This window comes from Vombatus ursinus, unplaced genomic scaffold (assembly GCF_900497805.2).
Source record: "Vombatus ursinus unplaced genomic scaffold, bare-nosed wombat genome assembly UNPS02014786.1, whole genome shotgun sequence".
In the NCBI taxonomy this organism is placed as follows: Eukaryota; Metazoa; Chordata; class Mammalia; order Diprotodontia; family Vombatidae; genus Vombatus; species Vombatus ursinus.
In genome coordinates, this window is record NW_020954564.1 from 24,751,695 (window position 1) to 24,764,325 (window position 12,631).

The following is a 12,631-nucleotide window of genomic DNA, read 5'->3' on the forward strand; positions in this document are numbered from 1 at the left end:
TGTTTGTTCTGAAATGACTGGTGGACCATTTGGCAAACACAATGAGATTCACACAACAATCCTGTTATCCTGTGGTGCAAACGACATCACACCAGTGGCATTCCCTTTTAATTAAAAAACAATAATAATAATCAAGGAGGAGGAGGAGGAAAAAAATGCCATAGGAGTTTGGTTTAATGTCACTACACAAATGATACTGCCTCCACCTCAATGGGGGTAAAAAATAAAGGAGGGGGAAAGGAAATGGAAACTTGCCCAGAACTGAGCATCTTGACAGGGGATCAAGTCAAGGGAAAGCCATCTTTGCTGATCCCCACGAGAGCAAAAAAGGAAAAGAAGGTGCAACCTTTGGCAAGGCTGCTGGCTAAAGAGGGAAGGGTCAGGTGCTACCATCATTCCAGCTGTATCACAAGGCTTATGAGACAGAGTGCATGAAAGCAAACTCCCAAACAATCCTCACTTGCAGGTACTCCAGGGCCAGGATGTGCAAATTCAAAACCTAGTGATCATGTGAACTTGAACCTGAAAACCACTATTGAAGTTAAGGGTCAAATTGTAAAATACAGATTTTATGATCGGTGCCCATTCAAAAGCAACTCCTCAGTTTTGGTTTTGGCACAGCCATGGTCCTAAAAGATCCATCTAACTAAGGGAATGAGTCAAGGTATTATTATCGTTAATATACTTTTTACTGGATCTGTGACTTCATTGGCATAAGAAACACCTGGTGAGGAAACTCCCTTTACTATTATACCATAGCACCTGTTTTGCAACTCACAGACTTAGAGAGTTCTCTGGACACATTAAAAGGTTAAGTGACTTATCCAAGGTCACACAGCCAGAATGTGCCAGAGGCAAGACTTGACTTGAACTCAGGCTTTCCTGACTCCAAGGCTGACTTTTAATTCAATATGCTGTTTCTCAAGGTATTGACATACACTCAAAAAAGACCAGAGTCCTATAAAAGACACTTCTAATATCTCCCAAAGTCATGACTTAATTGGCTTCTGTTTTATTTGTTTGATTTTGCCCAGGATATCTCAGATAATTGATCTGGATTTTTTATCTTCTCATTCCAACCAATGTTCTACTTTAGAAGGGCCTATGCTTACTGTACTACCCTTGAACGCAGAATCATCTCTATGGATGATGGTATCCCTTACCCCAAAGACAATGATAGTATCTTATATTCACTTAGCCTTTTATCATTTTTTTGGAGTGTTTTCATTTACAATAACCAGATCTCTGCTAGAGGCCTCTAACTTACTATAAGAAATTTACCATTTTCTGGTAAAAGCTACATTGGAGTCTTTTTACTGCATGTAGCTATCACACTCTTACCTCCACTGCTATTATGTAATACTAATAATTTGGCATAATCACAATATAATCGACAGGACCATTTTCAAAACTAGCCTTTTCAGACCAAGAACAGATCATCAACAACATGGCCTGATGGATGCTTGGGTTGAACAGTTTGAAAGAGGAAACATGACAATGTGCCTCTCCTTTTAATTCAGTTTTAGACTCACAGCGGTCCTATAGTTATCGTGATGTGCCTACATCACAAAAGATTCCATTACTATTAAGAGATGTGTAGACCATCCCACTCAAGAATGTGTTTCTAATTTGGGGAGATGGCTTCATTTTGAAATTTAGTGGAAACTCAAGAGGACCCAAATAGAAATGACACCTATTACTATTCAAATCCATTCTTTTTTTTAAAGTGCTTTAATATCTCTCTTTTTCCATTTCATTCTCATACTATCCTTTTGAGAGGAAGCAAAATATTATTAAACCTGTTTTGGAAATGAGAAAGCTGAGGCCTAGAGAGGGTAAGTCACTTATCCTAGGTCAGATATCAAATTAGAGACAGAACTTTAAGAATCTAGTCCCCTGACTCCTAACTCAATGATCTTTCTACCATAACATGATGCCTTTTGGTTGTAGTGTGAGGAATACATAGAAGCTTATATTTCTTGACATTAAGGATTTGTAAGAGTTCCTGTGGAATAGCTTCCTTAAAGTCTTTGAAATACAGTAGCCATGTGGTGACCCCAAAGGATGCAGATATCTATTTACCCTACCTGTAAGCAGAAGGAAGATCTACATGAGCTCTCCAGGTTTCTCCCAACTCTGTTATTCTATGAATGTACTATCTCTTCCATGATTTTTCTTTCTTTTACTTGGGTTTATTCCCCCACCATAGTAGTCAGGAACTTCATTGCCTCAATCAGTACCCAGTCTTGCTCTCTCTTACTGTTGCTCCCATGCAAGCTCCTCCTGGGCTCCTGTGCTCATTCTGTTGCTGAGGGCAGCTGCAGGGACATGCGTCACCCTATACTTTTAGTGCACGGAAGCTAAAGTGGGGACTTTGATACATACCCTCAAATCATTATGACACCCCACCTAGTCATCTTCAACCAAATTCTCCTCCAATTCAGAATTCCCACTGGGGAGAAAATGCCTCTTTTTTGTTAGGGTTTTGGGGGATTTTTTCTCAAATTTTCTTACTCCTTTGAGAAATGACTTTTATACAAAAAAACATAAGGCATACAGTTTATAGAAAAGGGTTCAGCAGTTATTATTAACCTCAATAATTATTAAACTTAACTTTCTCACTAGATCTTTCTGAGGACTGAATTACCTGATTTGGCATACCATCTAACGGCATATTTTCTTTTAGATCTATGTTGGACTTTGTGATAGATACAATACAAATGTGTGTGTATGTATGTATATACACACAGAGACACATGCATAGGCACATGTATATATAAATGTATGCATGTATACATGTGTATGTGTATCTCTCTCTCTATTTTATATATATATATATATATATGTATATATTGACCTATGACAATCTGATTTCTTGGAAAAAGGTAGAGGGAGAGGTGAGCAGCATCCTTAAATCTGGTTTCATAATGGAGATTCTAAGGGTCAAGGAGAAATATGGTAGTCAACCTATTGTCTACTCAACACGCCCTAAAGGATTTTCCATCAACCCTGCCCATTAGATTTTCAAGGAAAACCTGAGTCATATCAGGACAAAAGTAAAGACCAATATCAGGGAAGGAGAGAGACAGAACTGACTGCAACAATCCTAAGTCTTAAGCAACCAACTAAGCTGCCACACCTCAAGTTTAGGACCAGGCATTGACTGGCATCTCCTCAAAGACAGAGAATCCAGAGACAGTAGGATGGTCTGGTAAAGTGTTCTCCAATGTATTTACATACCCAGTGTCCTGCAGTCACTTCTCATACCAGCCTTTGAAAAGTCTAGTTATATTTGAGCATACAAAATGAAACATTCTCCTTCTGCTGGGTAGCCTAGCATCTCCAGTGAAGCCTCTTGATGTTAAAGAAGTGTATGATGGAACTGTGGTATCTCAGGGGTCTTCTATCTGTGAAAGGATTTCTTAGAGCTTCTCTTCCTACCTTAGCTAAACAGACCACTCTATAACATCAGAACAACTTCTATCTGATATCCAGTATTGAGAAACTTACGACCTCTGAGTCAGCTCGTTCCACTCTGGGGCAACTCTGATGGAGAGGAAGTCTTTCCTCACATGGAGCAAGAATCTACTTCTGCAACTCCAGATCAATGCTCTGGGAACTATGCAAAACAAATCTAATAATTGTGCTCCCTGTGATAGCCCTCCAAATCCTTGAAGATAGCAAAATCGTGTTCCTTTTAACTCTCCTCCTCTCCAGGTAAGTATCTCTTGTTCCTTCAAAGAATGTTCATATCATCATTTCCAGACTCCTTTTCATCCCAGTCACACCTTCCTTTAGAAAGAGGCACAGTTTGTCAATATCATTCCTGAATGTGGTATCCAGAACTGCACATACTATTCCAGATGTGCTCTGAATAGGACAGAGTATAATGGGACTCCCTCATTACGGACACTGTGCATCTGTATGTGCAGCCTAATTATTTCATTAGTTTTAAACTGCCATGTCATATTATTCACTTGCAGAGTGCTTGAAGCCTACTGAACTCCCAGATCCTTTGATGTGAACAATTTTCTCATTCTCTCTCTCCTAGTCTATATTTATGGGGTATTTTTTTAAAACACAATGCAGGACTTGATGATAATTCCTATTCAACTTCACCATGTCAGATATGGCTCCTCATTCTAGAGACTGAGAATTTTTTGCATCCTGATTGTATAATCCAACATATTAGTTATCCTTCCTAGTTCTGTGTCATCTCTAAATTTAATAAACACATCCATCTATGCCTTCCTTTGAGTCATTGATGAACAATATTGAACAGCACAGGGTCAAATCCCACCAATTTAGAAACCAAGTTCTCTTTCTAGTTCTTGACTGATATAAATACCTCTCTGGCCAAGTCACTGTCCTACTGTGTAAATACTGGTCCTGCTCTGTCAAGAGGCTGTAGGGTTTCTGTCTTGTTACAAATGTTAAGTAAAGGTCAAACATCCCCTTACAGAAAGCTTCAAGGGCACATCCAAATTTCTTTGCTGATACTAGAGTTTCCTTGTAGAGTTTGCTATTCAAAGCCAATAGGCCATCTGCTAGAACTTGGAAATCTCTTCATTAAGCTGATATTTTGTGGTAGTGGGATATGACAAAATGGGATTTAACCAGTAAGAGGATTTGACCTATACTACAAAACAAAGTTGTGTCTTCCAGCTTCATTCAAAATGCCTGTTCACTTAGTGCCAGACCCTTCAAAGGCATCTCACATCTGTCAGGCTAACCTGACATTGCAGTTTCTTGGGTGGCAAGATAATATATTTGGAAATTCATATCCTAGTTCTTTGAAATTGAAGTTTGTGTATTACAAGTAACCCAGGCCTCAAGCCTGGGTTATATAAGTGCCATAAAAAAAAGTCTGCACTCTTCCCTAAAGTAATGAAAATGTCAAATTCATTTCTCTCTTGTTTGTTCTTCCTTCATTATTTTTTATTTTAAGAAATTTATTTATTTGCTCTGGACCTCTGAGTTAATCATGCCATGATGAATATCAGCAATTTGTCTATAATTTATAGTCTTGGAGAGTTGAATGGGACATTAGAAGAGTAAACGACTTGTCCTTAGTCACACAGGTGGTATGTATCAGTGGCAGGTCTTTCTGACTCCAACATCAGCTCTTTATGCATTTATGCTATACTGCCACCCTCTTCTTCCTAGTGCAATAATTGGGGAAGGGAGGAGAAGATAGGCTATTCTGTAATTCAGGTATATAAATTAGCATTGCCTCTCAGGTCCAATATTTGAAAGATATTAGATAATGTTCAAATAAAGTTAGATATGAAGTAGTAGTGAATGAGCCTCAGAACAGAAATTCATGTCCCACCTTTTCATATGCCAATTGAGTGACCCCAGGTAAGTCTCTTAACTCCTTAGTGTCCCCAGGTAATTCTCTAAGACTAAATCGCAGAGTAGATGCTGGTCTGCTTTGTTTGAGGGAGTTAATGCCTACATCAATGAAAGCATAGATCTAGCAAAAAAAAAAAAAAAGACTTTGGGCATGAGAAAGAAATTCACCTTAAAATGTAAAATTTAGCCTGAAACATGGGTACTATTTAACAGATTATAGGTTCTCAAGATAACATGAGGCTCTGTCCATTGGCGAATGTAAGATGATCTGATGAACTTTTTGGTGAGCTGACTAGAATCTGCTCTTATCCACTAGGTTAGCTATGCAGGCGCTTCTACCATATGCTTCTATGAGACAAAGAAAACGGAAGTTCCATTTAGGAAAAAAAAAAAAACCACAACCACAGCTAATCTCACTCCTACAAACATGGTTCCACACATGCAATCTGATGGGGGAATTTTAGAGCCTGAATACTATCCTTTCTTTTTCTCTTTTCTCTGAATTTTAGCTTTCACTTGAATTATTTCCATCATAGCTTCAATTTCCCATTCTAATTTGAGTGCAATAGACACCATTTTAGACTTTGACCTGTGATTTGACAGAGTTGGATTTAGACAGACCTAAGTTGGCAATACCTTTCTAGCTAGGGTCAAGACAGAGAGGTAGAGGGAAATGATCACCCAAGGACATTTAATTATAGTGTTAATGTTAATTACATTTAGAATGTTGAAGAGCAGTGTGTGCATGTATTTTGGCTTCCTGAAACTATCAAATGTGTTCTGTGCAAAGTCAGGTCAGAAAAATAAACTAGAGAGTTTGAGTAAATAGGCTGCTGGGTTTTTTTTTTTGTATGTTTGTTTTGGTTTTGTTATGTTTTTACCTCTTCCTCCCAAGTACTCATTGATGTCCTGTACTTACAACTTGTTAATGAACAGGGATGGAGACAATTTCATTTTTTCCCTGTGGACTTCTGTACAACAGAGTCTGGAGGACCGGTAAGGGAATAACAGTGCAAGGAGAGGAAGACAAGTTAATGAGGAAGGAAGTCTTCAGGCTAGACATCCCATCCAGTAGAGATACAGAGAGATTATTTTGAGGTGAACTCTGAACATGGGCCAGAGAAGATGGACATGGTACCCATAATGGAATCAGAGTGAGGTATTCCCATAAAGTTTACAAGTTTAGCATCATCAATCTCTTCTTGGTGGAGAGGGGTAGGCACGCATCATGGCTGCTGTACCACAATGGCTGAGGGCTTGATTAAGAACTGTTTTTGTACATACCAATGGAAATGTCAGCTGGGAGTCGTGAGCTGCTATTTTGGGAGGGGAGCAGGGAGGACTCACGTTGCAGCTTCGGTAGAAATAGCTTACAAAATGGAACAGACTCTCTAATGTTGTTGAGCTGTGCTCCCCAGCCCCCCATGCCTCCAGTTAAATAGGATACCATTGGGCGGGCTTCATCAAAGGCAGGCAGTCTTCCTGCTGCATTGATAGGAAGATGGAAAAATTAATAGGGGTAATATGAGCTCATTTCAATAATAATGAGCTTACTAACATGCCAGTTTTTGATCTTTTCTGATGCATGGATTCCTGGCAGTAACTATGGTCCTATGTAGGTAGTTAAAAGAACTGAAAATAGACTTTAAAAAAAAAAGCCCCAATCCCAAACTTTAAAAAAAAAATAGAACACTTAAAAGTCAGTCCAATTTTTCCTTTTCTTCTTGAGAAGCGCCGTTTAACTCCTTTCCTTCCCCCCCCTTAATTTTTTTTTTTAACAACTTCAAAAGTAATGAATTGTATTTGGCTAAAAATAGATCAGGGGTATGGCTAATGGGGCTTTGTGAATCATGTGACATAAGGAACTGTCAATATTTTTTTGAGCTGTCAGAAGTCCATTTAGTGATTTTTGACAATTCAAAAAAAAAAAATTTCTGACTACCCGGTTCTGTTCTCAGTGAATTAGGGAAGGGGAGGGAAAGGAGAGATACATCAATTCAATTTATACAGCCAGATTACTGCTTCCTGTAGCTTGTTACTTGATGATAGGAAGCAGCTTCCTGCGGCCAGCAGTTCTCTCTGATAGAGAGATTCCCTTTCAATTTTTTTTTTAAATCAGGAAAAAAAAAGCAGTTAAAATCCATTTTTAGATTATAGACACCACAACACTTGCCATCCTCTCTTTTTCCTCCATTAGTTTACTTTCTTGGAGTGGACAAGTAGTTGCAAAGGGACTAAACAGGGTCTGAAAAGTGTTTTTCACAGAACTACTCAGAGTTGAGGATACCTATGCTTGCAGGATAGCCTGTTTCTCCCACCCTGTTTTTTTTTCTTTTCCTCCCAATTTTATATCCATCCAGATGGCTCCAACTTTGTTTAAAAACAAAACAAAGGAGAAAAAACCCACCATGGGGCAACTATGTTTTATGAGGAAGTGTAAGTGTAATGTGCAATACCAGTTTAAAGGCTAGATTATGTAGGAATAATCAGGGATAAATAGGATCACAGCCTTTAAGTTACCTGTAGGAACACTCCTAATCAGGCAATTCACCACCACATAGCCCCTGTTAGAACTGCCAACAGACAATAATCTAAGCCTTGGATAATTAAAGACCACTGCCTTCTGCTTTCCTCAAACTGAATCACAAAAGCCTTAAATCCTAACTCCCTAATTAGAGAAAGGCCCAGGCAGTCACTTGGTCTGGATTTTGGTTAGTGTTAGGTGATTTGAGTATCTTCTAAGTCAACATGAAGAAAAGTTTAAGAAAGCAAGGTTGGCTTAGCAAAGCATTGAGGATTTCTCTTAGGAGTCTGACAGAGAAGTTGAAAATACTGAAAAGTTTTCGAGTTACCATGTCTTTTTTTTTATTATATAAACTGTTTTCCCCTCCAAAATATGGATTAAAAACATGTGCAGTCAATACTGTGGGTCCCCTTCTTCATGTCCCTCACACAGGTTCTCTAGACTTGGATGACACAAATAGTATGATTTCAAAAATGTCTTTTTAAAAATGGATTCATTGTATGATTGTCTAAATTGCACATACAGCGTTACCTATGTTTAATTCCAAATTTTCTAATGGACATTTTGCCCTATTTATTTTTTTTTAATGCACCATTTGGCACTATTCTTTTGAGAAAGGAACTCAAGAAAGAGGATTCTAAAACTTACCACACAAGTCTGGTCTCTTGACACATCCACTACTTGCTGTGCTACTCGAAAGTCCATTAAAGGCTGCTAAGCCTTCAGAGCTATAGGCTCTTAGGACTGACAACATGTTCATCTGCTTCTCCAGGACCTGGGGCCCTGGGATCTGTTCTGCTTTCATCACCCCTGTGGAGGTGTCATGGGATGGAAGGAGATTTGGGCCATGCCACTGCTTCTCAGACGTTTGGGGCAAAGGTGAGACAAGTCCTTGGGCTGGCTGGGAGGCAACGGTGTTGGGGAGGCCATCTCCACCATCAGTGCTGCTATCCTTGTTAAGGACAGACAGTGGTTTGCTCATTATTTCGGGTTCTGTCTCAATATCCTCCTCTTCATTGTTTTCCTCCTTGGAAGATTCCATGTCTTCAGATGAGGCAATATCAGACAGGTCGTCAGTAGCATTTTTGTTCACAGACTCAGGGAGCAGGATCGTTGAGTCATCTTCAGGCTGCAGTTTGCCTTCAGGCTCATTGTTAGCACAGGAGGATCCTGAGCCCATGACTCCTGGGTAAACCCCAAATTGTTTGTAGAAGTCTGAAGTAAAGTTGCAGAATGGTGGGTCCATATGACCAGACCAGGAAGAGTTCTTTTGTTCTCCCAAAGTCTCTTTGCCGTGACCTTGGGTCATCTTCTCAGAAGTAGAGTCAAGGTGGGTAATCACATTGGAGATTCCTACCTCTTTGCTAGATTGGACGGTAGAAGGGAGCAAGCCAGCTTTGCTCACTTCCCTGGCTTGGTCCTTGCCATTTCCTATAGCTACCAAAGCGCTGTCTTTACGTCTAGTTTTGCCCAAGTGATTGGCCTGCAGGTGAAGGGCCATCAATTCCATTGATGAAGTCGTAAAAGAACAAAACAAGCAGCCATGCCATGCAATGTTATCTTGGACAGTCACCGAAGAGCCTGGAAGAGAAGCTGCATCTGGCCTTACAGACAAATCCAGCGGTTCATACTGAGATTTCTCCGATTTCCTCTGGGAGGATTTTCCACTATTTTTTTCCTCACCACCATCTGGTCCATGGACTTTCATGGAAAGTGGATCTGATAGGGCTTTCTCCTTCACTTCCTTCTCTTTCTTCAAAGAGCTCAGGACAAAGCTATCCATGAAGGCTTGCAAAGAGCCTTGGAAGTTGACCCCATTGCCTACGATGTTCTGATAGGCTCGTCCAATTTCAGAAAAGTGTGTACCTTTGGAAGGGAGGTCAGAGCCCTTCAGAGTCTCTGAAGAAGTCTCAGAAGTCATGCCTACAGCCTGCCCTGAATGGTCCCCAGACGAAAGCATTCCTGATGTCCATTGCTGAGAGACAGTGCCACCTCTGAAATCAATCCCTGGGAGACCCTTAAAGGCTCCCCTCAGAATGTCCGGCCTGATAAACAGAGATGCCTTGCTTGATGTCTCATCCTTATGATCCTGGCTTGGAGGCTGTCCAGAGAGTGGCCCAGCACCATTTTGTCGTTCCCGATGGTGTCGTTCTAAATGATACTTTAAGGATGCAGACTGAGTACCAGCATAATCACAATGGGGACATTTGTAGGGTTTCTCACCTGCAGATTGGAGTACAAGAGATAAAAGAAAGAACATATATGTTTAATGCATTTTGGTTTGTAGAGCAGGAATGGAAGGATCAACATTTGTTCTTTGAAACAAAGCAGCTCAAAGTAATAATTAGTTATAGAACAACTGTTTTTTAATAGAAGAATAATTCATAGTCTTAAGCTTTTTTAATGATTTTGTACCAGTTGGGACTATTCAGGAATGACATACTATCTACACACAATTAGCTATCTTTTTCTTTATCTAACATGTGAAAACTGCTGTAGATTTAAAAGCTATGATTATGAAAATTAAGCATAATAATTTCAACCACAGTGATCATTAAAAGTAGAAGTTTAAAAAGACAAAGTATGTAACAAATGGATGGTTGCAATATTTTGTGTATACAATAGCTCTGAAATTTGTTTAAATTATACACATGGAAACCATTTTTAAACCTAAAAATTTTATGGCACTGTTACGCAAGACTGAAATGAATGATTTAAGTCTTGCTCTGCAGTAAATCATGGATATAATTAGCAAATGGCATACTGCACAAGTAATTTATCATTATTTGGAGGGCACCATTCCAGAAGGATTCAAAGATCTGCAGACCGACTGCATTGTTTCTAAATAAAGAACTATAAATACAGATTCTATAAAATATTAATACCATTACAGTGCGTTATGATTGCAGCATGTAAAGACATATAGTTAAGATAAAAAGTAGTCGATAAAATGTAAAAGAAAATGAGTAATAAAAAGGTGCAAAATATATTTAGTTTCTGTATTTGAAATTAACATTATCTACTGGCCTTTGTAGTGCCTTAAATTTGTACTAATGGAAAGCCTAATGCTCGGGTAGTAAAATGTGTAATTTACCTATAATAAGCGCTTTCTAGAGAATAAAAATAGCCTTAAATAGCATTTTAAAACATATAAGATAATTTTCATGAATTAAATATTTATTTAAATTCAACACCCCCCCCCCCAACTTCTATTGTTCTTTCTCTATGGAAGATATATGTAAACCGATACCTGCCCGTGCTGTATAACAAGAAAGGAGAGGGGACTAAATACATGTGCATTTAAATATATGTAGAGAACTTGTTAGCAATCCAGGCTCTTTTCTAGGCTCCAGTGCCGAGATACTCCCAGAAAGGGATGGGGCTATGACAGTGCCTTGAGCTTATTTATAATGGTGCCCTGTCAATATTAGCAATTATTTCTGTGAGGAAGCTCAGTGTGGCAAGAGACTGTTATCTTTCCTCTGTTCTTTTTCTCTGGCTGATCTAAAAGGCAACAGCAAATCATCTGTGAATGGTAGGTCCTGAAAACATTTATTGCTTCTAAGTCTCAGACAAATGGAAAGAAAATTGAACCAAGGACTTACAAACTTCACAAGGTACCCAGGTGTTAATTGGTAAGTCACTTGGAGAGACTCCAGGGCATTTAAAATGAGAGAGTCCGGGGTACCAGGTTCTTGGGAAAGGACTCCACCCCTTCCTTTGGACTGGAAGCTTTTACCTTAAGAAGGCTATTCACAGCTTCCATGAGCCTCTCTCAGATCTAGGTGACTGGTTATGTATTTCAGTCAAGTCTAGAGGTAAGTGAGGGTCTTGATGATGCCAGCTGCTCAGATGCAGTACTTCCATTGGAGAAATGGGCTGCCAGGGTCATCTGTGACCAATGACCAACTGTGTCCTTATTACTCTCAGGTTCCCATAGCTAAAGCATGACAAAGACCTTTGATATTGTCTATTCCTTTAATGGTAAAAAGTTATCTCTCCAATCTCCATAGTTCCATGCCCAATCTCCCTCTTCTAGTAGATTGATCTCTGACCAGTCAGGGCCCTAGAGCACTAGCAGCTCACGAGACAAGGTTGTGCCACCCACGTTTATACTATCTGCATCAGACCTTGGGTCATTTAATCACTGCAGACTGGTGTGGTCTAGGGTTGAACCCAGATACCTCAGAAACCAGAGGACATCACCAACACTGCCATGGACATGTTAGGATAATCCACGTCCACTGAAACTCAAGTAAGTTGTCTGAGCTCAAAAAAAGCTCAGAGGAATGACTGACCTCTGGAGTGCCTGATGCCAGAACTGACTCAGTCCCATCAGAAAAGACCATGAAACCTACCTTGATATATCTCAGCCAGAGGACCAACTTCTGCATAAGTAATCCCAGATAACTGTCCAAGTGTGTTCAGATAACAACAACAAAACTCACTTTTATATAGGACTTTAAGGATTACAAAAGACTTTTCTTATGATACCCTTCAGGGGTCAGAGAGAGGTACATTTTGCATAGCCAGAGAATATTGGGGAATATTGGGCTAGCAGGATATCCTTTGAAAATTACACTTGGGGCACCATAAATTCACATAATTCCTGATCTATAAATACAAACCAAATGACATGCGAGGCTCTAATTAATGACAGTGAATAAAGGTAGGGAATATTGACCTAGAGGGGACTCTGCTGAATTTGAAAATCAATCAAATAGCAAGCATTTGTTAAGCACCTACTATGTG

At 39.4% G+C, this 12,631-nt stretch overlaps 1 protein-coding gene across 1 annotated transcript in view; it reads right to left on the minus strand.

Moving 5' to 3' along the window:
- Positions 1-12,631, minus strand: part of ZNF536 (zinc finger protein 536) — a 336,155-nt gene that overhangs the window by 205,090 nt on the left and 118,434 nt on the right. The window contains exon 3 of the mRNA XM_027867559.1: positions 8,528-10,102. Within this exon, the coding sequence (XP_027723360.1) occupies positions 8,528-10,102 (1,575 nt within the window). The remainder of the gene's footprint in view (positions 1-8,527; positions 10,103-12,631) is intronic.